Raw genomic sequence first — 27,540 nt, forward strand, 5'->3', positions numbered from 1 at the left:
TAATTTTTGAAGACTATGATAGCATAGACAATTTGAATATTATCTAGAAATATAAAATAGTGATAAAATATAATAGTCTCACTGCAGTCTCTCTACAAATAATAATGTCATAAAAATGTTGTATTTGCTAAAACAAAATAAATTTAATAATAATAACAAAAACAAAACAAACTTTTTCTTTTCTCTTTTTTTTATCTTAAACTCATGTTTTTCACTTTTTTTATAAATATATATAATATAGATTATTCAATATTTTAGATATTTTAAAAATACAAGAAACTATTTTTGCTGTGGAATAAGATCAACAATAACTTTAAAAAGAGGAAGAGAAGACAAATCTAGAACTTTCTAATATATACAACAATATGCACAACCAAACAACTTAAAAGCTAACTTCAATCTATGATATAAAAAACTATAAAAGAAGGCAAAGTATACAAACTAATATAAAATTATATAAAATAATAGTGAGTTAATTCCAAGATAATTATCTAATATAAAAAATATAACTCTGAGACATATATATAAAATGATAAATCATAATCTTAGGATTCAAGCAAATAAAAAATTAAGATAACTCTTAGCACATGTGATCATTTGGTCTGTAATGACTTAGCTCTCCTTTATTCTGTACAAGTTATATAACTAAAGCAAAACTGAAACTCTATATTGTAAAAAGATAAAGACTATATATACTAGATATACATTTTTTTCAAAAAACGGCATGAAGTTTACAAAATTTTATAAAAACTGGACATATATTGTGGTACTTCAGGTACAAAACAATAGAAAAATAAAATATTTGATAATAAAGACGTATAGAAATACTTTGAGACTGTATATAAGTTGTCCCTTTTTATAAGAAAACACAATCTGCTCTTGTCATTACGTCTTAGTTTCTTAAGGCTTTCTTCCTTTACTATATTTGGTTATTAGAGTGTATTTATTGCTTTGTGGTGATCCAGACACTCGGATGTTGGATTTATCACATATAAGAACATATTCATATTGGGATAGCGTAGTAGCTATCATCTTGTCAGTATAAAATATATATAAACAATTAAGTAATCAGCCCAATAATTATTACAGTTAGTATTGTAGATAATATCTTAAAGATTGTTAAGATAATTATATCATACTGCCGGGTAAACTGTGTCAGATCGATATGGAGCTAATTTAGTAGGAAGTCTTAAAGCTCTAGTATAAAAGAGAAAAGAATAGCTAAGAGCTAAAGAAGTACGATTTATGACTTGATGTCATGATTGGAACACCGACACTAGTTAAGCAGTAAATACACTCTAATAACCAAATATAGTAAAGGAAGAAAGCCTTAAGAAACTAAGACGTAATGACAAGAGCAGATTGTGTTTTCTTATAAAAAGGGACACTTTTTATTTATGAATAAAGACAACTTATATACAGTCTCAAAGTATTTCTATACGTCTCTATTATCAAATATTTTATTTTTCTATTGTTTCGTACCTGAAATACCACATTTTTTACTTTGAATTCTCGAAATGTCTCAACAATCCGCTGTCAACTCTACTATTGTTTCTGGTGAAGAAACCGCCCTTGTCAACTCTGGTGTCATTCCTCCTCCTTCTGCTGCTGGTTCTGCCGACCACGATGGTGATACCATGATGACTCCCTTGTGTTCTGAGGACGGTGCCTTTGATTCTGAAGAAGGTTCTTCTGGTTCCGATGCTGACCATTCTGGTTATGAGGGTGCCAATTCTCCTCGCATCTATTTAGGTAACTCTGGAGTCAGAGTTAACAATAACCTTGTGGCCACCATGGAAATGTTGCTGGCTTCTGCTGAGGAGGACCTCAACGCTAAGAAGGGCAACTACTACGCCGCTCTAGGCCACTACTTGGGTGTTTCCAAGAGAGATCCCACCTTTACTGCTGCTAAGTCTGCTTCCAAGGGTGCCAAGGAAGCACAAGAACTGTTTGCTGAGGCTGAGCAAATCCTCAAGGACCTCAAGGCTTCCACTGCTCCTGCGTCTAAGCCTCATGACAAGAGAAGCACTCTGGTTCCCAGTAACCTACCTTTTCTCCAGCTTCGTTCTGAGGGTCCTCTGGTGAAGGCCAATCGCAATGTGTTCGATTCGGTGTATGACTTCTGCCAGGAGTTTACCACAGTCCTGGAAGCACACTCTCTGTCCTTGGATTCCTGCTGGGAACGTCTGTTGCCCACTTGTTTGAACAAGGAAGAACATTCTTGGTTTGAGAACAAGCTCAAAGGCAAGGCCTACAACTGGAAGAAGGCTGAAAGTATTCTTCTGGATCACTATGACATGCCGTTCCATAAGTTCCTGAACATGGGTCGTGTCTGGTGCACGAAACAAGGCAAAGGAGAATCCGCTCGTTCTTTTGGTGCCAAGTTCCAAAAGTTCCGCTGCCAGGCCTCGTTGGACGATGGTGTTCAATTGGTTCTCTGCTTCTGGTGGAATCTGCGTCTGGAAGTCCGGGAAGCTTGTCTCATTCCTTTGTCAGCCAACTATGGCACCAAGATGCCCTCAAAGATTGAGGACATCATCTCGTTGGTGAGTGTGTCAACAAGTGACTTCACTGCTTTGTTATATAATCCTGCCAATGGTACTGCCGCGTCCTCCTGGAGTTCGTTTGCTGCTCACAATGGTGCGTCCTCTCTCTCTGCTGGTTCCCACAAGGGAAAGAAAAGGTCTTTCTCTCACGAGCGTGGTTCTCAGTCTCCCAAGAAGTCATGGGACTTCAAGAAGGCGATGAAGGATGGCATCTGTTTCTCATGCAAGGCTCCCTGGGTTAAGGGACACTCCTGTCCGGAACGGGAGAAGTACTTGACAAAGGTGTCAAGGATGGCAGTCCGCTCCTCTGCTAGTAGACCAGCAAGAGCTTCCACTGTGGTTGAGGGGAGTCCCTCGTTGTCTTGGTCAGAGTACCAAGACAACACTAGTGCTCTGGCCAAGATGGCATTAGATTGTAAGTACAATCTTAAAGACATGGTTATTAAAAGAGATTTTAAGAACATGAGCACTAATATTATCTTTCCTATTTTGGCAAATAATTCTATTAGAACCATCTCCTTGTTGGACTGTGGGGCTACATTCAGTTTGGTGGACAAGAATTTTTGCTTGAAGAATGAAATAGCCATTAGTTACATCAATCACATTAATAAAGATTTGTTGAACAAAAACAATGTTCATAAGTATTTTATTCGTTTGGCTGATAGCAATATCCAGATTAAAAGAATCAGTACTTGTGTGATCAGTGTAACTTGCAATAGTAAGACTATTTAACGCGAGTTTGAAGTGATGAATTTAACTAATAGTCATGAGTATGATTTCAGTATTGGTACTGATTATATGTCTTCTCTTGGTATTGGTATTTATGGTTTACCTTTATCATATGATGATGCTGATTCAAGTGAGGAACGTAGAGAAGCCAGTAGATGCTTCAACAATAAGAGTGATCTTCTTGAATCCATTGAGAGAGAAAATGAACGAAAGGAAAATAATCCGGCTGTAGGTCCCAAACAGTTTGAGGATGCTATAGATTATATTCGACTGTTCATTAAAGACAATCAAGATATTCCTAAGGGTTCGTTTTGTACTATACCTGAAAGTGTTGTATGTTTGGACACTCCAGAAAATGCTACGGCGTTCAGAAGCCCTTATCCCATTCCTTACAAGATGCAAGGTATAGTGGATGAACAGGTGAAAGAATGGCTGGACAATGGTATAATTGAAAGAGCATCTGCAAACACACAATGGAATACGCCTTTGACTTTTATCAAGAAGACAAACAGTAAAGGAGAAATTACTGGATATCGCATTTGCCATGATCCCAGATTAATTAATTGCCTGTTGAAGTCAATTGATCGTATGCCTTTGCCATTGATCGGTGAATTGTTTGAAGATTTAAAGGGTGCGAATATTTATTCCACTCTGGATTTGAAATCTGCATTTAATTCTTTGAGGTTGAACCCAAAGGACACACACAAACTTAGTTTCACATGGCGTGGCGTACAGTACAAACCTATTGGTACAGTGTTTGGTATAAAGCATGTCAGTTCACAATTTCAAAGAACTATGAGTATAGCTTTAGAAGGACTATCTTTTGTATGGTTTTTTTGTGGATGACATTGTTTGCGCAAGCAAAACGTTTGAGAAACACAAGGAACACTTGAAGCAAGTGATTGAGAGATTAACAAGGGTCAATTTGAAGTTGAATCCGAAAAAATGTCATTTCTTTCAGAAAGAAATTTATTTGCTTGATTTTCATATTTCATCTGAAGGAATTACAATGGACTGCAGAAAACTTGTTAATGTTCTTGAATTTCCTCAACCAAAGATGGGTAAAGATATCCAAAGTTATTGTGGGTTGATCAACTATTTTAGAACGTTGATTCTGAATGTATCTTCCATTATTTCGCCACTAGATTCATTGAGAAATGAAAAGTCAATTACCCATTTATGGACAGATAAGCATCAAACTGCATTTAATAACTTGAAAAAAGCACTTTTGAGTGATCTGGTGTTGTTGTACCCAGATATGAACTCTCCTTTTAGTATCAGCTGTGATACATCTCTTACTGGTATTGGTGCAGTGTTGTATCAAGTCAAGGATGGCAAGAAAAAATATATTTCTTTCGTGGCTAAGAGCTTATCCCAAAGTGAAAGAAAGTATTCTGCAACCAAAAGAGAATTACTAGCATTAGTATTTGCACTCAAGCGTTTTCACAAGTATGTCTATGGTTCTCACTTTACCTTGTACACGGATCACAAGGCATTGACATATCTTCACACCCAATGTGTTGCGAATCTGATGATGATCGCATGGATGGACACAATTTTACAGTATGACTTTAAGATCGTTCATTTGCCTGGTGTTTCGAACGTGCTTCCTGATGCGTTGTCATGTTTGTCTGAAGAGACTGAAACATTATCAAATGAACTGGGTGAGGATAGTGTGGTTAGATCCATCATGAGAAATAGTGCTGTCACTATGGAACCGCTACCAGACATCTTGAGTAGTGAGTACTTTACTCCTCCCACAGAAAATGAAAGGAATAAGTTATTAGTTGAAGAACATTTGAAAGGTCATTTTGGTGTAGAAGCTATACTACATGCCTTAAAGAGAAAAGGTATCTATTGGACCAGCTTGAAGAGTCAAGCAAATGATCTTATACAGTCGTGTATACAGTGTCAACGTCATAATATCACAAGAAAAGATTATAATCCTTTAAGACCTGTGACTACAACACTTCCTGGTAACAGTTGGGGAATAGATCTGGCTGGGTCATTTACAACGTCGACTAGAGGAAATGAGTACTTGTTAGTGATGATAGACATCGCAAGCAAATTTTATGTATTGCGTGCCATAACTGATAAAAGGGCAGCTACGATTGCGTTACAAGTACTGGACGTCATTAGTACATGGGGTCCGATGAGAAAGTTGCAGAGTGATTGTGGATGGGAGTTTGTGAACTCGCTGATGACATGTATAAAAGAGAATGTTGGTTTTGAACATGCGTTGATTTCGCAGTACCATCCTAGAGCTAATGGTGCAAGTGAAAGAGCTGTCCAGTCGGCAGTGAACACCATTAAAAAACAAATAGTTGGTAATGTCGCTGATTGGGATCAGAAGGTGCCATCTGCGCAGTTGTTTTTGAATGGCAAGTATAATGCTAGGACTAAGAGTACGCCATTCTCGTTAATGTTTGGAAGGAATCCAAATGACTTTGTCGATTTTAGTAAAGAAAAGGATAGTGCAACTGCTGAACAGATTCAGAAAGAGTTGCAAGAAAAAATTAAAAGAATGACTGAGATAGTCTACCCTGCTGTGTTTGAACATGTAAAGCATGTCACAGAAAACCAAAAGGAACGCTTTGATGGAAGTCACAAAATGATAGATCTGGTTCCAGGAACCACGGTAATGATTTTGGTGACAGAAAAACAGAATAAATTAGATCCGAAGTATAAGGGATTCTACACTGTTGTTAGAAAGACTGCTGCCAATACTTATGTATTGAAAAATGAAAAGGGATTTTTAGAACCAAGGAATTATCCTCCTTCTTTATTGAAAAAAGTTTCTGACAAGGTATTAGAGCAAAAGAATGACTTTTTTGAAGTCGAAGCAATTATTGGGCACATAAAAGATGACAAGAACAATTATCTGTATAGATGCAAATGGTTGGATTATGAGGAGTCTCACAATACCTGGGAGCCAGAGGATCATTTTACCGATCCTAAGTTGATAAAAGAATACTGGCAAAGAATTGGTGAAGCTCCAGAAGGTATCAAAGACATCAATAAGGCCAATAAGAAATTATTGGATATGAAAGTTGCATATTCTGTACCTAAAGAAAATTCAGGTACTAAAAGGAAGAATTATGCAAAGACAGCTTATCAAAAGAAGAAACGCAGTAAGGTCTAAATAAAGAGTTATTTGAGCACCACAGTACTCGTTTAAAATAAAATAAAAAAAAGAACAAGCTGATCAGAAGAATTGCATAGAGTACTTGAATGGTATTTAGTTAATACCTGGGTGGGGATAATGTGGTGATCCAGACACTCGGATGTTAGATTTATCACATATAAGAACATATTCATATTGGGATAGCGTAGTAGCTATCATCTTGTCAGTATAAAATATATATAAACGATTAAGTAATCAGCCCAATAATTATTACAGTTAGTACTGTAGATAATATCTTAAAGATTGTTAAGATAATTATATCATACTGCCAGGTAAACTGTGTCAGATCGATATGGAGCTAATTTAGTAGGAAGTCCTAAAGCTCTAGTATAAAAGAGAAAAGAATAGCTAAGAGCTAAAGAAATACAATTTATGACTTGATGTCATAATTGTAACACCAACACTAGTTAAGCAGTAAATACACTCTAATAACCAAATATAGTAAAGGAAGAAAGCCTTAAGAAACTAAGACGTAATGACAAGAGCAGATTGTGTTTTCTTATAAAAAGGGACACTTTTTATTTATGAATAAAGACAGCTTATATACAGTCTCAAAGTATTTCTATACATCTCTATTATCAAATATTTTATTTTTCTATTGTTTCGTACCTGAAATACCACATGCTTAACTAGTGTCGGTGTTACAATTATGACATCAAGTCATAAATCGTACTTCTTTAGCTCTTAGCTATTCTTTTCTCTTTTATACTAGAGCTTTAGGACTTCCTACTAAATTAGCTCCATATCGATCTGACACAGTTTACCCGGCAGTATGATATAATTATCTTAACAATCTTTAAGATATTATCTACAGTACTAACTGTAATAATTATTGGGCTGATTACTTAATCGTTTATATATATTTTATACTGACAAGATGATAGCTACTATGCTATCCCAATATGAATATGTTCTTATATGTGATAAATCCAACATCCGAGTGTCTGGATCACCACATATATTACAAAAGTTAGATGATTACAGAAAAAAAAGCATAAGAAGCAACAGTAAATTATAATTATATGCCTGGTAGAAGTATATTATAATATATTAATTATCAATAAAATATATATAATAAATAAAATAATGTCTGACCAGTAAAATTGATATATATTAAGTTATTTTTAGTATAAAAGCCAATAAATTATTCTTTATAAAATATATCTTGGTTATAGTAACCAATAAAACATTTTTTATAAAATTTACTTTTGTTACAATATCTAATAGAATTTTTTTATAAAAGAACTTTGAAAAATAAATTTACTATCTAATTAAAAACATAGATAGTCTAAATTATATAAGTAAAGAACAATTAAGTAAACATTACTTGTAAAGTGACCAATAATTCAAAATATAATCTTTAGCAAAAGTCTATAATACCTAATAAAAATAAATCTTAAACTATGGCTTTCGTATATAAGTGTCAATAAGATAACACATATAAGCTACAAAAAGATATATTGGTAAATAAATAAAATATCACATTTGTTAGATAATAAAGTTATATAATAATCTATAACAGACAGGAAGTGAGTAAGGAGGCGAATGAAAAGCTTTCTCCAGACGGCTTTCTGGGAAGTCTCTCAGAAAAACCCCTGAAGCACCTCTTTTTTTCCTATACACTATGGGAAAAAATGGCGGTTTTCTGCATTTGTGACTTTGTTTTTGGCCTATAATAATTAGAAAAATTACAAAAAACGCAAAATGAAATAAGAAAATCTCTATCTTTTGAAAAGATTGACAAAAAGCAAATTTACCACCAAAAATTAAATCTCCTGATAGACAAGTGTTCATTTTAACTACAGACTTTATATTTTTAGTGAGTGTAGATTGCAATTGATGATTATTAAAAGTCAGAGGTGAAAGAGAAGAAAATATCTAAACTTTTTGCTGGTAGGATAAAATATGTTAAGACAATTTGAAAAAAAAATGTATTAAAGAAAAAAAAACAAATTAAATATCAGCAAAAGAACCAAGTGACAACTTAGGGCCACAGTTGAGTTCTGGCCACACTATGTATGCTGTTGTTGTTGCTGTTGTTATATTTACTGTCGCGTCTGACACTACCAGCCTAACTAATTCCTTGACATCTACCAGATGAACTACCTTTGGCTTCATTTGTCCATTTCGCACCACCGGCACACCATTGTACATCATTGTGCTATACACCAACACCGAAGCAAGTGGCCATCTTTTTCTCTCATTGACATGCTCAAAGAAAAGAACAACTTTGCCAAAGAAGACTTTTAAAGCAGTAGACAATCCTGGTCTTGTGTTTGTTGTCTTGTTTACCTGCAACTGAAGGCAAACGTGGTGGGCCTCTCTTTGTACTTTGTGGGCAAATGCAGAGTCTATCACACAGCCATTGACAAAAGCCTTGTGGCTTGTTGTCAAGGCTAAATCAATCGTGCTGCATTCCACTCCCTTTGATTCATAGAACTTCGCAAAAAGAACTGGGAGACAAGAAATTTCTTCAATGCTGTCATGAATTGTTCTACATCCCAAAGGCCCCCAGAACTCAATGTCTGAGTCAACACCAACACGCTCACCTTTCTCAGTCATTGGCCAACCAGCAGACTTGTCATTATATTGCAATATTCTTGCTATTGTCCTTGCCTTAACTACCAAGGCTCCATTTACGTCCACATATCTTGTATGGGCAAGTCTCAGCATGACATTCCCAGCATTTGCACCAATAGCAGAATTGCTCTTTATCAACCGAAAATATTCTCCAATGGCCCTCTCTAGCGACCTGGCGCTGTACGCTCTGGGAGGGCCAAATACAACAATCATTGCCAGGTAATGATGCAATAGGTGTTGATGGATAGTGAATATCTCTATTCCAACTTTACCATTTTGGAAATGGTCTTCCAGATACGAATTCCACTTAATGAGGTTTCTAAGAGAAAAATTAGAATAAGTTCCAAAAACAAATCTCTGAATAATACTAAACATACCTTTTTATAGAGGTTTGTTCCTTTGCTGATAACTCCCAGCTCATGAGTAGAGTACATGCTTGCACAAGGCCAAGCAATGCCTTCTGTGCATCTTGATCGTGGACATACTCTGCTACCAGAGTGGGAACCACAAACAGAAGGAAATCGGCCCAGTCCACAGCTCAGAAATATTCTGCATATCTTGCCATGTCCCTCCAAGCACCATGGAAAGATGTTGGGATCGATCCTCTTGTTCCTTCTATTGCTGCGCCTATCTCCTTCTGTGCTCTAGCAGAGAGGAAAAGAGGGTGCTTAGATCCATACTTTCCGCAAACAAGCCCCCAGACCTGCTTGCTGATTCTGTGACAAAGACCATGTATCTCATCAAGGGCAAAGAAAAATGGGCCTGTGAATGACATCAATGAAGCAAATGGAGATTGTCTTTTGAGGCCCTTACATAACACACTATCAGGGTTGAAGCTTCTGAAGCTCTCTATAGTGCGGATGGTGGTGCCTGGCAAGGTTCTGAAATATTGACCATGACCTGCAGTTTGTCCAACAACATTGCATATATGACAGCAATTTTTGCTTGTATGGCCAGCATGGCATGCCAGCTTTGCTAATGCTGGAATGTCACCAGTTGCCATGAGAACATGGACTTTTGCTCTCATTGTTTTCGTTGATGTTTTTATCACCATTCCGTCTGCTTGCAGTATCTTGAGCAATTTGATGGTCAGCTCAAGAAATGACCAGAAGTTGGCAGGGATCATTGCAATCTTGATCATTTGCTTGCACTTGTAACGGACCATTGGAGGAAGGTTGAGCATAGTGGCATGTAAAATGGTCACTGAACCAGGAACCTTGTGTGGAGCAAAGCCATCAACTGACAACAAAATGGCAATATCATTCTCATCAGAAAAAAGATGCTTGATCGATTCATAAGCTTAGCCATCAAAGATATCAGATTTGCTTCCGTTTTGACTGGACTGATGGTTATGACAATATATCATCTCGTTTCTTGTAGTGTCATCGGCCAAACAGAGAGCAAGCTGTCTAGCCAAAGAGATCTGAATCATTGTTTTGACAGGGATTGGCAATCCGTCTTTGTCTTTGGCATTCTTTTTATAATATGTCTCACCACAATTAGGACACACTATCTCATGACTGTCATTGTAAAGTTTACAATCATTACAGCAGATGTCATACTTATCTCCTTTTACAGAAGAATATCTCTCAAGAAGTTTATCTCCAAGGTATGAAAAGCATGCTCTGTATGTTATGTCATTAGATGTCTCTAGAATCTTGTTGAAATGACGAGCAATCATTGCATGTGCTTCATGCGGAATTCCAAAATCCTTGATTATCTTAATGAACTCAAGATTTTTTGCGTCGTCATTGTTAGGAACGGGAGTGGGTTGACTGAAATCAAATATCAGAGGAGAGGTTTTAATGTAGATGTCATTCATGGCATGATCAAGATTGGCATCATACTTTATTAAGGTAAATAGTAATTAGTGTTATAGACATAGATACATACATGTATGTATATATCTTACTATGGGCTGATCATTATTATTGTCACCATTATTGAAGGCATCCACAGTTTGGTTATCAATTATGGCTGTGTTTTCTCTGTTTGTTCATGAAGGTAATAATATAATTAATTACTTGTTCTAACAGTGCTTATGTCTTTCATAGACTTACTCAGAGGTGTATCCAGATACAATACTTGATACAACGTTGGTTTGCTCAGGGACAGAAATGGGTTGGGAAATCTCAAAATTAACTATGTTTGAAGAATGGGTTTTCATACATTGAATTCTACATAAATTGACTTTTCTTGTGCTATTGTAAAATGTATTGCAGAATCTACACTTGTAACTACTACGCTTTGTAATTGAGAACATTTTTAAAAGTTGAAAATAACACTTTGAAGTAAAGATATGAGTATCAGTAATTGCTTTTAAATGATATATCTTTATACTTAATAACTTTGAGTTTTGTGTAGACATAATAGCTTCAAGGTAATGATGATATAGATAATATAAGTATAAACTCATAAACAGAATCTGAAACATTGCGTATTAGCTGTCAATATAACTATGGTAAGTCAAAATTAATATTAACTGAGATGAAAAAATTAAACTAATTAATATGAAACTAATAATAGATGATAGAAAATTCTTTCAGTCTTTATTCTCCTTTCACAACAATCTTTTTGCTTATACAAACTAAACTTTTAACATAAATAACACAGAAAGCCAGGTTATATCTTTACTACAAGCTATGCACAGTGAGATAATCTCTATGAAGGCAGGACAGGACACTATCAAACTGGAATTGAATTCTATCAGAGAAGAATTAAATTCAAAGATTGACTACCTTCAGAGTCAACTGGACAACAGAGGATTTTCTGAGCAAGAGACAGTACCTTCTGCCACTGACATTGTAAGTCAAAAATAAAATAAAATGAATATATATTAATATGTAATCCAATAGCCTTGCAACAGTTTTATCCATGCACCTATTCTAAATACCTGGGATATAACTTTGAAACACGTCTTCAAAATGATGAGTAAAGATTTTGGTATTGAGATAAACAATGAAGAGAAGGCCACTCTCCGAGTATGTACAAAAATTATTTGTGATAAGCTGGCTGTCCATTCTTTGATAAAGGATCTTGATTCTTCTCCTAGCTGGGAGTCTATACCAGTAATAGTTAGAAAACAAATGTGTGCTAAGCATGCAACGTTGATGAAGGATGCTAGTATTGATCTCATCAGATGCCATGAAAACTGGGTGTTTACCTCGAGAATCTCTCATCTTTGGAGAGACCATTTTAGAAGATTGCAGTCTCGTAAGTAATCGAATGTAGTAAAATCAAATGAGATAATATGCTATAATAACTTAGAATATAGTGTAGTTTATAGCCAATAAAATTCAAATATTGATTTTCTATTATTAAATAATAACCAATAAAATGAATATTAAAATTTTTTTGTATAATAACACCCAATAAAACAAACAATAAAAACTTTTTCCTATAATAATATCTAATAAAATGAACAATAAAAACTTTTTCTTATATTAACATCCAATAAAATGAACAATAAAAGCTTTTTTTCTTTAATAATACTCAATAAAAGTATAATTATTAAATCAAACAATAATTTTTATAAATATAATCCAATAGACAGCTATTTTCTTTAGAGCAATAATAACAAAAATAAATTATATGCAATAAAATGTCTATTTAATCTATATTTTAAAACAATAATTGTCATATAAGAGGGTACCAAATAAAAGTATCCAATGACGTATAAGCTTTATACAATAAATAAAAGAAACCACGTCCAATAGAAAAGTCAATACTAAGAAAAGAATATTGCTATGTTATATAAACAACATATTAAAGAACAGAGTGCAGAAAGTCATTTATTTTTGTTTAAACTCAACAGTGGTTTGAATGGAGAACTTGCAAAAAACCACCGGTCAAATCATCAGTCAAACCACCAGTCTAACCACCTTTTTTTTCCTGTAGTGATAGTATAGTGTTTGAGAAGAAGTGTCATATTTAGTGTATAGAAATAAAAAAAAAAAGAGAAAAAGCGATTTCAGAAAAATAAAAGAGAAAACAAATTTAATTTTCAGAAAATCAATTTTTGAAAAAAAGTGGTTTTATGAAAATAAAAAGAAATAAAATTAAAATTAAAATTTGAAAAATAAAGAAGGAGTTTTCAAAAAGAAAGTCTTGACTTAATGTAATATCTGTTTTACAATATTAGTTATTTTTTATAACTTGCAACTTATCAATCTGTCGCGTGTGCTATGTAGTTGTGTGTAGAAGATATACAAGAAAATATAATTGTATATAAGAAAAGGAATTGAGGGTTTGGGTTCGATATCAGATAAATTGAGGTGATAAAATAGTCTCTTTGTTATCAAATAGACCAGTTAAAGAAATTAAAAGGGAAACTAACACTAAGGTACAAGTGTAAATAATTTGAATGATTTGGAAAATAGTTAAACTAAAATAAATGAAGTAAATAATACTAATTCTGAAGAGTTAACTATGAGAAAGAAATGTTTAATAAAGTAAAGAATTTAGCTGAAAGGAAATTTACTATAGTAAATTAACTAAGAGATAAATAAAAGGGGAAATTAGAATAAAATAATAAAATAAAAAGGGATGATCAATCTTCTACGAAGACTTGACAGAAAAATAAATAAACAGAAGAAATTTCACAAGACAGATCAGAGATAATAGACAGTATCTTGAAAAAAACTTGTGTCAGAAAAATTTGATAGTTGTTTATTAATTGATTTTAGAGAGATATTTATATTATTTTATGGATAAAATATATGGCAAAAATAGGCTAGATAAAACTCAATAAGATAATTGTAAATAAAATATAAAGAAAAATAACTATATAAATATTTTGTCAGGAAAGAAGAATTAGATGAAGTTATAATATATAACTACAAGAAAAGAAAAATATTGGAAAGAAGTATGTTATAAATAAAAGGAAAAACTATTCAGTTAATAATTTTGATAAAGTAATATTTGAGAAGAAGTGTCACATTTAGTGCACAGGAATAAAATAAAAAGAAAAGAGAGAAAACAATTTTGGGAAAAATAAAGTGGAAAGATTTTAATTTTCAGAAAATCGGTTTTTGGAAAAAGGCGATTTTGTGAAAATGGAAGAAAGAAATTAAAATTAAAATTAAAATTTTGAAAAAAAATTAAAAGAGGTTTTCAAAAGAAAGTCTGAACTTGTAGAATTTGGTTTTTATAAAACAGCCAATGAAATTATTACATTACTTGTCAAAGCATAGTGTGGGGATGTGATGTAGTGGTATCATATTCGCTTTGCATGCGAAAGGCCCCGGGTTCGAACCCCGGCGTCTCCATTTTGATAATTTTTGTTGTTAGTAGGGTTGTCGTTCCTGATCTGGGATGGTCTTCCTTTTACTATAGCAAAGTCAAAAGGTCAAACCCACTGGGGATCGGAGAGTATATGTAAAATCGAAGAGAGGATAAAAGGTCCTTTTTATTGATAGGAATTGAATTGTCTTATATAGTTTTTTAAACTAATACTGTGCATTATCCGCAGTAAACTATTATACTCTATTTAATTACAAGAGAAGTCCTTTTACTGCGGTTGATGCTCAGAAGATGTTACTGTGGTTAATCTTTACAAGACATTACTGTGGTTCGTTATCTATGAGGTATCTTTGACATACAGAACTGCTGCGGTCAATTATCCCAATTTCTTGGATTCATCAAAATAATGTCTGACAGAATGACAACCCTGTCAGACATTATTTTGATGAATCCGTAAAATCTGAAGATAGTTAACCGCAGTACTTCTTTATGCACAGTAATATCTTCCTGAGTATTAACCGCAGTATAATGACTATTTCTTTAATTAAATATAAATAATAACTACTGCGGATAATGCGTAGTATTAGTTTAGAAAACTATATAAGTCAATTCAATTCATATTAATAAAAGGTATCTTTTATCCTCTCTTTGATTTTATGTATACTCCTTGATCCCCAGTGGGTTTGACCTTTTGACTTTGTTATAGTAAAAGGAAGACTAACCCAGATCGGGAACGACAATTGGTAGCTGAAGCTATTTTTCCTCCTAAAGACCTTTGATGAATCCTGGTGAAAGACACCAAGAAAATTTTGACAAAAAGACACTTAGCCAGTTCGAGATTGAAGAACGAGTCCAGGAATTGTTACCCAAAGAACTAGTAAATGACTACAAGAAGAACTGGCATGTACCACATATACCTGAAGAACAGAGACTCAAGAACACTCCTGCATGAGAACAAAAGTGGTCCAAACTTGCAAAAAAACTTGCAGCAATATTAACAGGGAAAAATAAAGAACTAGAAGAGATGGCCCCACAAACTGCCACCGTAACCGCTGAAGCAATCGCAGCCGCTGTTGCAGAAGCAATGAAAGCAATCACAGCACAACAGGAGTCCCGTGCCGAACGAATCAAGCAGCCTGATTGTTTCCGAGGTGAACGCTCCGCCGCAGTAGTAGATGGCTGGCTGCGCGCAGTCGAGCGTTACACCAAGTACTACAATTTCGCCCTGACCAAAGCCTGCGACTTTGCAGTAAATCTTTTGCGCGATAGAGCTGACACATGGTGGAGACGCACGGAACTCAAAACAGACCATCCCACTACTTGGGTCGAATTTAAAGCAGCCCTCACCAGAGAATTCCGCCCAGTTTATTCCCTCCAGACCTCTAGAGATCGACTAGCACGATTACACCAGTCTGGGACTGTTGCTGAATATATCAATGCCTTCCAAGACATTCAATTGGAATTGCCTGGAATGAACAATGAAGAGGCACTCGATAAATTTGTCCGTGGACTACACCCGTCCATCCGTGGAAATGTCCTTGCTGCCCGCCCTGTTGATGTTGACGATGCTTGTAACATCGCCTTGGCATATGCCAGTGGTCTCCAACTTGGATACCAGAACAATTATGCGTCTGTACCACCTCCGCAACAATACCAGCAGCAGTACCAGCCACAGTACCAACAACAGCAATATCAGTACAGTGGACCTGAGCCCATGGACCTGGACGCAATCAACAACTGTCGCAGCAACTACCAGTCTTGCCCACCTCCAAGACGCACTAATGCTACTTGCCATTGATGTGGTGACTCCGGTCATTTCAAGAGAAATTGTAGAGACTGTCTGGCCACAATCAAGAAGTTGGACGAGGAGTGTCTTAAGAAGCAGGGTTTTTGCAAAGCACAACCGTAATGGGAGGTCGGTTGTGTATAATGGAAGAAAAATCCTCCCCACAGACCAGTATTAGTAATGAGCTTACAGAACATTTAAGTAATAAAGAAACTTTTGACCAGTACAAAATTGTTACCAATGAAGAGAAAAAAGCTATTTCCAAAGAAAATTGTGATCCTTGTCTCACCACCAATCAACGTTTTTTGGAAGACCTTCACTCTGCTGTAGACACAGATTTACCATTATATGCAGCAACACTTCACAGACAACAAATCTTGATTCTCATCGACAGTGGAGCCAGTGCAAACTATGTGTCACCCCGGATTAAACACCTTGCCACAAAAGTCTCGAATATTCCTGGGCGATCAGTTGAAACCGCTGGAGGGCATAGCATCAAAATTAACCAGAAAGCCACACTTACACTTTCTCTTAATGGTTATACTGATATTGTTGATGCTTTTATTTTCCCCACTAAATTCGATTTGATTCTCAGTTGCACATGGTTACAGACTGCTAAACCTGTTCCTGATTGGCATTGAGATAACTGGTCTTTATATCGTGATGGCCAAGAGTTTGTCCTGCGTTCCCATGGCAACCACCCCATGAAACCTCAACTTAATTACCTCATTTCTGCAAAGCAAGTCCAGAAACTCTCTTTGAGGGAGGAGGCAAAGTGTTTTTTGCTGCACATCAAGACTGAGAAAGAAGTGACTAACGATGAACAATGGATGAAATTAGTAAAATAGTTTGACAATGTGTTCCAAGACGGTTTGCCAGGGTTACCACCGAGTTGAGATGTACAACATGTAATAAACACTGAAGATGCACACCCTGTAAACAAACCACCTTTTAAGATGAGCCCCCAAGAACTTGACAAACTCAAAAAGCAACTCAAAGAACTTCTTGACCTTGGTCTCATTTGCCCTAGCTCGTCTCCATGGGGTTCTCCTATATTATTTGTAAAGAAAAAGAATGGCGAAATGTGCATGTGTGTAGACTATTGTGCTCTCAACAAAGTCACAATCCGCAATAATCATCCTTTACCAAGAATTGACAAATGCCTAGAACGATTGCGTGGAGCCAACCATTTCACCAGCCTAGATCTCAAGAGTGGCTACCATCAAGCACACATTCAAGATTCAGATGTGCCAAAAACAGCATTTAACACCCGCTATGGTCAATACAAGTTCCTGGTCCTTCCTTTTGGTCTTACCAATGCCCCACCAACTTTTCAACATTTGATGAACAAAGTTCTGGGAGAATGTTTAGACAACTTCGCTTTGGTCTATTTGGACAATATTTTCATATTCAGTAAAACCTCAGCAGAACACGAAGAACATGTATGACATGTCTTGAACCATCTCCGTGAAGCCAAGCTGATTACCAACTTTAAAAAATGTGAATTTAACAAAAAAGAACTGACATTTCTTGGTTTCAATGTGTCTGCTCAAGATATCCTCCCATCTCCAGAGAAAGTCAAGACCATACAAGAATGGGTTCCACCCTCTAATGTTCAAGAAGTGTGCCAATTTATTGGTTTGGCACAGCATTATTGCCGTTTTATCCTGGGTTTTGCTGGAATCGCTGCTCCATTAACTGATCTTACCAAAGGAACAAGACCTAAACGACGACCAATTGTATGGACTGACACTTGCCAAGACAGCTTCGACATCCTTAAGGAAAAACTCAGCACTGCACCTGTACTACTTGCACCAGATATGGACAAACTATTCCGAATTGAGACAGATGCTTCCGATTTTGGTGTCGGTGCTGTATTGATGCAAGAAGATGAAGAAGGAGTCTGGAGACCACTGGCATTTGAATCCAAGAAACTTTCCAGTACTGAACGTTCCTACCCAGCCCAAGAATGTGAACTTTTAGGAATACTGCATGCACTACGTACCTGGCACTATATGATTGAAGGGAAACCATTTACTGTTTTTACTGACCACCTGCCCCTCAAGTACTTCCGTAGCCAAGTTAAACCAACCCCTCAATTAATAAGATGGATTTCCGAATTTGAGTTATATGACCCCATTATTCAATACAAATCTGGCAAAGACAACGGTGTCCCAAATGTACTTTCTCAAATGGATGGTCCCAAATTTGATGCATCTACAATTGAGTCTATAGAGCCAGAGTATCTGTATACCATGCTCGAATCACAGACTTCAGATTGGCCCAAATACTATGCTCGCACAGAAGATGAGTGGCCAGACAACATAAAAGAGTTGCTACACAGACAATGCAAGAAATTCGTGGTTCATGATCAGAAGGTTTTCCGCTTAGTTAAGATTGGTGACACATTTCAAGAAATCCGTTTTGCTCTGTTTACCAGGCGTGCCGATCTGGTAAACAATTTCCACAATGGGTTTGGACATGCTGGTGAGACAACAGTTTATGACTTGATGAAGAAACGTTGGTGGTGGCCAGGAATGCGAACACAGATCCAAGAATGGCTTGCAAAGTGCCCCCAGTGTCAATTAGTGTCCAATGCCGAGCGAAATATCCACCATGCACCCATGGAACCCCTAGATATTCCCCCTCCATTTTTCCTCTGGCATCTAGATTTCATTGGAGAGCTCCCAACAACTGTAAATGGTAACTGATGGATTCTTGTTGCAGTAGATTACGCCACCAATTGGCCAATCGCATGTGCTGTACCTGCTGCTACTGGTGAAGCAATAGCCAATTTCCTGTATAAAGAAATTGTAATGCGTTTTGGTTGTCTCAACGAGATCCTCACTGACTGCAGCACCAATTTCATGTCACACATCCTCAGTTTTTACATTAAAAAGATTAAATTACACCACAAGTTAACATCAGCATTTCACCCTCAAACCAATGGAAAATGTAAACATTTAAATGGTATTTTAAAACAAATGCTACGAAAATATGTACATGGTGCTATTCATTGCTGGGACAAATATTTGGAAACTGCACTCTGGGCCTGCCGAATTAGGATACACCAAACAACTGGTTTCAGTCTGTTCTTTCTGACCTATGGCCATGAACCTTGTATTTCAGGTGATCCTCTACGCCCATTCATGGATACCACTATTCCTGATGATCCTTCTCTTGTCTCTGATGGTGTTATCCCTTTTCTCCACAATCTGCAACAAGCCCGCATTAATGCTGATGCTCGAGTAGCCACCAATAGCCAACAAGACAAGGAACAATGGGATTCTATTATGAAACCGCACCAATTTGCAATCAGTAAACATTTATTGCTATGGCATGAAAACAAATTTGGCTTAGAATATAACTGGATGGGACCATACATAGTTATAGACAAGAATGCAGATAAAAATATATACAAGCTCACAACTATGGAAGGTGTCCCTTATACTTCCTGGGTTCACGCCAATCATTTAAAAATTGCAAAATCTGATGATTTTGACCATATCTGGTATCACCCAACCCCTGGCTGTGCCCAAATGCGCTGCGATTTAGCCTTGGACTCTTCTTCTGCCCTACCGTTTTCCCTTGTGGATTCTTCTGGGGTTTATTGAGGACTATCAGCAGTTTTGGGAGGGGGTGATGTCAGACATTATTTTGGTGAATCCGTAAAATCTGAAGATATTACTGCGCATAAAGAAGTACTGCAGTTAACTATCTTCAGATTTTATGGATTCATTAAAATAATGTCCAACAAGGCTATCTTCTATTTCACTGTAAATGTAGCCAAATTGGTTGTCAGAATTGACATCGTAAATAGAAATTTTTAAGTCAGATATCTAATTGGTTATTTTTATTAACATATGCCCTCAATGCTATACCAATTGGTTCCCCTTTTTGTTAATTAATACATATTATATTGACTTCCATAAATGTAAAACCAATATGTCTTAGATAAAATAATTAGATTAGATAGTTTCACTTTTAAGAAATCTGTATAAATACTCCAAGATTTATATTAATAAAAAGTATTCAATTCTTTATATTCCTATCTGTTCCTATTTATTCACAATGTTCTAGTTGGTAGTCATCTATTATCAAAACTCATACAAGTTAAAATAATAGAAAGATACACCCAGTTGAGACTTGACATGATCAAGCTTTAATAACACAGAAGTATAGCAAATATGATAGAGAATAAATGTCAAGTCCCGATCTGGTATTTCTTTTCTGGCACTTGTAACTAAGTTGCAGAATCAATACCACTGGGGATTGTTAAGTTTTTAAGAATAGTTTTTAGATAAGAATAAAGATGCTTTTTATTAATTATATTTCTTGACTATTTATACAAAACAATATTTGATTTATAGCTAAAAGAATAGCTACAATATTATGTCTTATATGCTTATTGTTCAGTAATATCTTCTATAAGTATATTTACTATCTTAAACATCTAAAACATATATAAGAGACCAATCAGCAATGTCAAGATCTTTCATCCTAAAAAGTCAACTATTACTGGTTGCTTGCAATTCCCGATTTTGGTCAGCAATGTCAACTCTGACATAAAAGATGATTTTTATTATTTTGATTTGGGTTATCTTATATAGTTTTTGAAATAGATGCTCATTACCGCCCAAAAATTTATCAGCATAGAAAATATATCAGCATTGCAAGCATTCTAAAAGAGATATCATGTTTTTTATTTTTGTCTCGTTTTGGAAAAGTAAAAAGATGTGCTAAGATAACCTGCCTTCTTCCTTTTTAGTTATCTTTTCTTAAACAATAATCTTTTATTTAACATCTTCAAAATGAATAATAACAACAACACTAGCACTGATTCTTCTGCCAATATTATTTGACTTCTGGCTTTTATTATTAATTCTTGCAGAAATGCAAACTTAACTAACATTGAACTCCTCTTCAAGCAAATGAGTAAATAACAATTGATTTTGCAACAATTAATGGAACAGTTCAGACAGCAACTTCTAGATTGTATAACAAACATTATAATTGAAAGTTTGCAGTTAGTTAGTTGCAATTATTTCTTTATAGTCTATACTTGCAGACTACACTCATTTACCCTGGAACGTGGCCCTCGAGAAGTAAATCATATCAGATCAGATGTTTTCAGACAATAATGATATGTTTGCCACCCAACTTTGACCAACAGTCTTGGGAGCAACAGCTTCCAGTTGCAATACCAAATGAGCCGTACAAACTTTGAGTTATCTCTTAACATCTTTAGCCAGTATCAGATATATGAGGCAGCTTTAAATAACAAAAGCTATCCTATTGAAATTCAAGTTGCAACAGTTCTTTGGCACTTTGCAAACACGCACTTTGGTTACTGTCTTACTGAATAGTTTCTTGGTGTCAGTGCAGGATCTTACACATGGTTTACTATGCAGTTCATTACTGTCATATCAGACTATTCTGATATGTTTGTAAACTGGGGAGTTCATGACAGTGAAACAGCAGCAAGAAGGGTGGCTGAATTTGAGCAACCTGAAAGACGTGGTATTTGTCTACCTGGTGTCATTGAGACTATTGCTGGAAAGCTTATTTCTATTCAAAAGCCCTATTTACACAGAAACTCCTGGGTGGATTGCCACAACAACTCTTCTATGAATCTCCTTGCTGTGTGCAATGCCAACAAGTGCTTTATATTTGTCAGAACAGGGCAATCTGGTAATATTTTCTTCGAAAAATCTCTTATAAAGCTTTGTATTAATTTATTACTTTATAATGTGAAAAATACTTAGGCTGTGTCAACGATGCAAGACTATTCACAGATAGCTCTCTCTATATAAACATGCTTTTTGACTGAGATTACTACTTCTCCAATGATACAATCAATCTTGCAGATAATTTTTTATGTTAAAGCTTCTGTTTAACCAACATACATCTTTTAATACAATGTTCTATTAATACAGATTCTGCATTTCCAATCATAGAAAATATACTCCCTCTATATTCCATTGCAACCGAAGACCCCAAGCAACAAGCATTCAACAAGGCGTATGCAAAAACATGCCATTACATTGAAAATGCATTTGGCTTACTTGTGCAGAAATAATGCTTTTTGTTGAGACACTTATACTTTTTGGGTATCAACAAGATGACTCTTACCATTATCACTCATTGTGCTCTTCATAACTTTTGTTTGGATAACAACAACATAGCAAGAAATATCTTGGAGGACACTCTTCGTACTTTTGAGAACCAAGTGCGTGGTTTTGATGCGTACATAAATGGAGGTGATGATGATGACGTGGAGATAGAAGTTGAGGGTCTCGATTCATTTATGAACGAGATATCTGTGGATTTGGAGAATGCTTCATGAACGGTGAATTGTTCTATAAGACAGCTTCAGTCTGCGCATGATCTTTCTCAAGAACACTGGAGACAGAGAAGAAAAAGAATGATGGAGGTCATGAGACCATTGATGGAGACCCAGACGAGACAGTTTCAGGCTGACCTTTGAGAGCAGCAGAGACAGCAAAGACACTAACAAAAACAAGACAGCCAGCTGAGAGTGATCTTCAGAAGAGAGGGCAGAAGAAATACCAATCAAAGTAATCAATAAAAAACCAATTAACAAAAGATAAACAAAGGTTGTTTTTTATATTTTCAGTTTAATATTTTGTAGAACAAAGAAAAAAGATGAATTAGCTATTGTTCTCATTATTGTTATTTTCACTGTTTCTATCTCTAGTATTAAAGAAAGGCCTAATGATGCTTAACAGGCAGCCATCGGACTCTCTCGCAATCCTTTCTAACATTTCCAACATCTGTTGATGCTGTTGCTATTGGTCTCATCAAAGGGCTTTGCTCTCCTCTCTCATTGAAGCAGTGAGAGCATAAAAGACTTCCTTTGTGCATTCTTCACTCTCACGGTGTATGCCCAGAAGCCTTTCAAAGAGTATGTTATCTCTTTCTGTCTCATATTCTCCTCTTGTTCATCTTGTACTCCTGGTGGGTAGCCTACTAAAAGGACCAGTACTATTGCTGCTGTTTGATGTAGCTGTTGCAATATTTGTGTCAGAAGTACTGAGAAGAGAAGGTTCAACAGATGTGACAACAGATGTAACAACAGAAGCAGAAGCAGTAATCTCAATGTTTCTCTGCAGTTCAGCTATAGAAGCTTCAGATCTAGATGTCATAAAACTTGTAACTCTATGGTGCCGATCACAAACTATGAATTCAACATTGATGCCAAATTTTTGAATGGATCATTATGCAAGATTTCAAACACACGGTTGTTGTATGGCCATCTCTCTTCCAACACCTGTTCTGTTAAAGGTTTGCTGAACAGAATGAAAATTCTTCTTCAAATCTGCTCATTTGTCTTGCAACTTTCTTGGTGTTATCATGTTGCTTAAATCACTCACATCAAGACTATTCTGACTCAGCAGTCTCTTAAAAGTCATCACCATCTGGTCCCACTGTTCACCTCTTGGCTGCATGTTAGACATGTTGACCAAGCTCATGTAGTTGGGCTTCATGACTTTATTCAACAAGATGACAGTTGACTGGTAGTCCCAAGAAATGTTGACTTGGCTGAGAACTTGTGTTTAAGTACCAGCCTCATCTTGGTCAATAACACTGCCACCATAACCACCATGGCAAGCATGACCACCATGGCTACCATGGCTACCATGGCTATCATGGCTACCACAGCCAGCATGGCCACAATCACTACCTATATCACTTGAGTCAGTAGTAGTGACAGGGGTAGTAACTTGCTTTTTATGAGCAGGGCTTACACAAGCTATTTCCAAATCACTGTCAATAAGAAGATATCTCCTTATTTTATCCTACAGAGAGTTTGAATTTTGAAAATTCATTGAGGTAGTGACAGGTTTTACTTTTGGTAAATTTAATTAGAATTGTATTTGTTTATATCAATCAGAAATATTTTTTCTTGTACTTTTAAGATCTTTTAATGATATATATTTATTATTTTTATTATTATCTCTGAGTATTCAAGTTTCTAAAATATGAAGGGTTCTCACTTCTATATTCATCCATCAACCTCACAGCATCTGCGAGTGCTCTTTTTATAAGATCTGCCTTTGTTTGATCTAAGCCAGGAATTGTCTTCAAAGTTTGAAGATCTTCAAAGCCGTGATGCATCGTTGCAGAATAAGCTGCAATTTTATCAAAGACATATACACCTCTATCTTCAGCAGTACCTCCACTCTCTAATTCCTCCTCTACTTCTTCCTCAACTTCGTTCTCGTTTGCATTTATAGCGTCTTGTTGGTTCAATACAACTCCTGCTATCTCCTATTGCTCGATGAAGCTGAATTTTGCCCCACAGTAACACTTCAACAAATGTGAAGGCTTGCATGGGATCTGGCAGGTCAGAAAGTTCGGGCAGGTGCAGCTTTGTATCAAGTCATTTGATATATTGATGATATACCACTTATCTTCTGTTACAAAAGATCTTATTTGTCACTCACCATTATAATCATCCATGCTGTTACCAGTCTCACCCAAAGGGTTGAGAATCATGGAAGGGAGCATGTCATTTTGGATTTTTGAAGCAACAAAAGAATTTCTTGCTAACTCATTATCAATGGGACCCATCTTACCATTGTTGAAGTGAATACACTCAACCTCTTGTTCAAAATAGAACTCCACATCATTTGTCAAGATAAAAATCAGTCGATCCAATCTTCTGATGTGTGCACGACCAAAGTAGATTGTTTTGAGTTGATTGTGCCATGATTCTACATAGTTGTTTGTCACATATCTCTGATGTTGTTGGCTAACGTACGGGCGCCCCCATCTTCGCAACAATTCTTCATTCTTGGTCCATTTCTTCTCAAAATATTTCAAAAACTGAGGTTGATCCTGAACCATCAGTTTAAAATCTTCAATTGCTCTTAGGAACACGTCTTTGTTGGACTCGATGAGAATGTGTCTCAGGTAGTTCTTCAGTGCAGTCTTATAATTCCCAAGTTGTTCTGATGTATAAGAGGCATTAAGTTTAATCTTGCTGTCAAGGTTGTGCTGCCAAGCGCAAAGAACATGAAAATCACAGTAGTGAATTGTAGCATGAGGTAATGCTTCTTTGATTGCATTAACCTCCATAATGCTACAGTCAATGGTGATATTCATTGGTACGAAGCTGCTCTTGATGCGAAGGTGGTCAAGCCAAAGTTTGATAGATATGGCTGTCTGGTTGTTTGTCACCATGTATGCAACAGGGAATCCCTTTCCTGTTTGAGGATGGCGAGTGACTAAAGTATATAATACTTCGTCGCTTCTGGACGAAATGGAATGGGTGGCATTGAGACAAAAAGATTGCGAGATTCTCATGCTTGAAACTTGCATTGGTGATTGAAATCCAAAGGCAAATTGTTTTTTACCGTCATTATAAACAGAAAGATTGATTTCAAAAATGCAATAGTTTTGTTCTGCTAGCTTTACATTTAACCAGATGGAAATAGATGCATTTTCATCAGAAGCAAACATATATAACAAAGTAGTCATCTATTTTATATATGAGTATTTATTTGATATATAAATATTAATTTAATACGAAAGCTCTGTTATATTCATTGACAAACCTTTCTCATTCTGTTGTAAATTTCTTCATAATTAGGCTTTCTAACGCCAACTCCCCAACTATCAATCTGTCTAAGAACTGAAATTCTTGTACTTCTACAGCTGCTGCTACTTTTCAACTGATCTTCAATAATCTTTATGGCTTCAGAAGGCAAAGGAAGAGTTCTGACTTTGTCTCAGTCTCCAGGAACATGGTTTACATGTGCCCTTGTTTGGCAAAATGTAACAACATTGGGGTTGTCGAGATGCTGTATGATTTTTAAGGCAGCTGTACAAGAGCATGCCTTCGTATCTTTCTGGGCAAGACATAATTGGCGGTTTGTTATATATTGGCCAGCATGGTGGCATTTTTTAGTCTCTCCAAAAACTAAACCTTTTCCAGAATATTTATGCTTTTTATTCCATTTTGTTGAGCATAAGACATTGATTCGCTCCAGACACTTTTCCCATTCACTAGCTTTTACTAATATTGTTGAATGGTGGAAATATCATAAATAGTGTTGTTTATATTGTTGTTAGACATAATTGAAGTTTGTTTTTAAGAAAGAGGGAAGTGATTATTTGTTGAAAAAAAAATGCCATGTGTGGGATGCAAAAGCCACTGTTTGTCATTAAAGTTAGAAAGCCACAGGACTAAATTAAATACTAATTCAAACTCTCCGTAGGATAAAATAAGGAGATACATAAGAAGGGAAAGATCAGGATAGACAATAGCTGCTGTATCATTAACTGATGATACAGCACTAATAGGGTTGAGATGGGCTGTTTTATGGTTGTTGCTGTTGCTGTTGCTGTTGCTGTTACTGTTAGAAGTATTATCAAACTCTAATACAAGGTAGCCAGAGAGGTTTTCTTGTTTCATAATTATTTTAAATCGAAGATTTCTAGTTTGTAGAGCTGGTAAAAAGTAAGTAAATACTACTTGATCTATTTAATTGCTTTTATATGTCAAATTTATGTTTATAAAGGCCCAAGATTGAAAAATAAATTGAAATCCAAAAAAGGAGTGCTGGTAGTTTAGATTTTCTTTTTTGTGATTCAGATAATCTGTCTTGAACATGTTTTTAAAATAAAATTAGTTGGCATCCGTTTCCTTTTTTAGATTTTGTTCTCTTTGGGATCCAGTTTATGTCTCAGCATCAATTTGTTTGAAATAAAAAACACTGCTTACTTTTTCAATGCTGATAAATTTTTGGTTAGTGGTGAACATCTAATAATTATTTATCTTTGACTACACTCAAGTAGTGTCTAGTAATATTACAAATTATTATAAACTGATTACAAATTTCTAAAATTACAAACTAATGAATAATTATTCTAATTTCTACTCCTTTTGTATTAAAAAAAACTAGAACTTGTAACACAAAAATTAAGCACAATATATTAGTGACCAAAATCAGAAGTTATAAGCAACCAGTAACAGTTAAATTTTTAGGATAAAAGATCTTGACTTTTCCAATTGATCTTATACTATGGGAAAAAGATAGTCTTTTTTGAATTTGTGACTTCATTTTTGACCTATAATAATCAAATAATTATCATAAATACAAGCTGAAACAAGAAAATCTTTGTTCTTTGAAATGATTGATAAAAAGCAAATGAATCACTTAAAATTAAATCTCAGGAAGGACAAATGTTCATTCTAATTAAACATCTTATATTTTTGGTAAATATAGATTGAAATTGAGAAATATTGGATGTTAGAAATAAAAAAAAAATATTTTAACTTTCTGCTGCTTAGATAAAATTTGTGAAGACAATTTGAAAAAAAAAATTATTACAAAAAGAAAAAAAACAAATTATATATCACTTAAGACACTATGTCAATTTTAGATCATGTTTAAAGCTAAACCAAATGATATAATGGCTATCATTAACGTTTGATGGCACCAAGC

The 27,540-nt window shown here is 35.4% G+C and overlaps 8 protein-coding genes and 1 non-coding gene across 9 annotated transcripts; 6 read left to right on the forward strand and 3 right to left on the reverse strand.

The window, feature by feature from the left end:
• Positions 1–1,517: 1,517 nt before the first annotated feature.
• PHYBLDRAFT_168924 (hypothetical protein) lies at positions 1,518–6,417 on the forward strand (the record flags this gene model as incomplete). Its single annotated transcript, XM_018435972.1, has 3 exons — positions 1,518–3,264; positions 3,292–3,678; positions 6,245–6,417. The coding sequence occupies 3 exons, from the start codon at positions 1,518–1,520 to the stop codon at positions 6,415–6,417; spliced, it is 2,307 nt and encodes a 768-aa protein (XP_018290696.1).
• A 1,995-nt stretch (positions 6,418–8,412) lies between these two features.
• Positions 8,413–10,066, reverse strand: PHYBLDRAFT_73064 (hypothetical protein; the record flags this gene model as incomplete). Its single annotated transcript, XM_018442767.1, has 3 exons — positions 8,413–9,358; positions 9,417–9,576; positions 9,619–10,066. 3 exons carry the CDS (start codon positions 10,064–10,066, stop codon positions 8,413–8,415), a joined length of 1,554 nt encoding a protein of 517 aa, XP_018290697.1.
• A 382-nt stretch (positions 10,067–10,448) lies between these two features.
• On the reverse strand, positions 10,449–11,302 carry PHYBLDRAFT_73065 (hypothetical protein; the record flags this gene model as incomplete). The annotated part of the gene is made up of 4 exons (XM_018442768.1): positions 10,449–10,513; positions 10,534–10,885; positions 10,952–11,027; positions 11,100–11,302. The coding sequence occupies 4 exons, from the start codon at positions 11,300–11,302 to the stop codon at positions 10,449–10,451; spliced, it is 696 nt and encodes a 231-aa protein (XP_018290698.1).
• Positions 11,303–11,702: 400 nt separating this feature from the next.
• On the forward strand, positions 11,703–15,232 carry PHYBLDRAFT_145975 (hypothetical protein; the record flags this gene model as incomplete). Its single annotated transcript, XM_018431570.1, has 3 exons — positions 11,703–11,843; positions 11,895–12,256; positions 15,052–15,232. The coding sequence occupies 3 exons, from the start codon at positions 11,703–11,705 to the stop codon at positions 15,230–15,232; spliced, it is 684 nt and encodes a 227-aa protein (XP_018290699.1).
• PHYBLDRAFT_t141 lies at positions 14,235–14,306 on the forward strand. The gene has a single exon. It is a non-coding gene; the product is annotated as a tRNA-Ala (tRNA).
• A 956-nt stretch (positions 15,233–16,188) lies between the features above and the next one.
• PHYBLDRAFT_73068 (hypothetical protein) lies at positions 16,189–16,707 on the forward strand (the record flags this gene model as incomplete). The annotated part of the gene is made up of 1 exon (XM_018442769.1): positions 16,189–16,707. One exon carries the CDS (start codon positions 16,189–16,191, stop codon positions 16,705–16,707), a length of 519 nt encoding a protein of 172 aa, XP_018290700.1.
• Positions 16,708–17,022: 315 nt separating this feature from the next.
• Positions 17,023–19,680, forward strand: PHYBLDRAFT_73069 (hypothetical protein; the record flags this gene model as incomplete). The annotated part of the gene is made up of 2 exons (XM_018442770.1): positions 17,023–17,127; positions 18,985–19,680. The coding sequence occupies 2 exons, from the start codon at positions 17,023–17,025 to the stop codon at positions 19,678–19,680; spliced, it is 801 nt and encodes a 266-aa protein (XP_018290701.1).
• A 587-nt stretch (positions 19,681–20,267) lies between these two features.
• PHYBLDRAFT_73070 (hypothetical protein) lies at positions 20,268–22,412 on the forward strand (the record flags this gene model as incomplete). Its single annotated transcript, XM_018442771.1, has 8 exons — positions 20,268–20,285; positions 20,536–20,587; positions 20,677–20,792; positions 21,122–21,171; positions 21,240–21,381; positions 21,433–21,757; positions 22,003–22,133; positions 22,188–22,412. The coding sequence occupies 8 exons, from the start codon at positions 20,268–20,270 to the stop codon at positions 22,410–22,412; spliced, it is 1,059 nt and encodes a 352-aa protein (XP_018290702.1).
• Positions 22,413–22,500: 88 nt separating this feature from the next.
• Positions 22,501–26,507, reverse strand: PHYBLDRAFT_145979 (hypothetical protein; the record flags this gene model as incomplete). Its single annotated transcript, XM_018431571.1, has 11 exons — positions 22,501–22,576; positions 22,814–22,875; positions 22,965–22,981; positions 23,058–23,245; positions 23,327–23,376; positions 23,461–23,576; positions 23,652–23,771; positions 24,085–24,327; positions 24,535–25,570; positions 25,648–25,810; positions 26,329–26,507. 11 exons carry the CDS (start codon positions 26,505–26,507, stop codon positions 22,501–22,503), a joined length of 2,250 nt encoding a protein of 749 aa, XP_018290703.1.
• Between the last annotated feature and the right edge of the window lie 1,033 nt (positions 26,508–27,540).

This window comes from Phycomyces blakesleeanus (assembly GCF_001638985.1).
Source record: "Phycomyces blakesleeanus NRRL 1555(-) unplaced genomic scaffold PHYBLscaffold_12, whole genome shotgun sequence".
Lineage (NCBI taxonomy): Eukaryota > Fungi > Mucoromycota > Mucoromycetes > Mucorales > Phycomycetaceae > Phycomyces > Phycomyces blakesleeanus.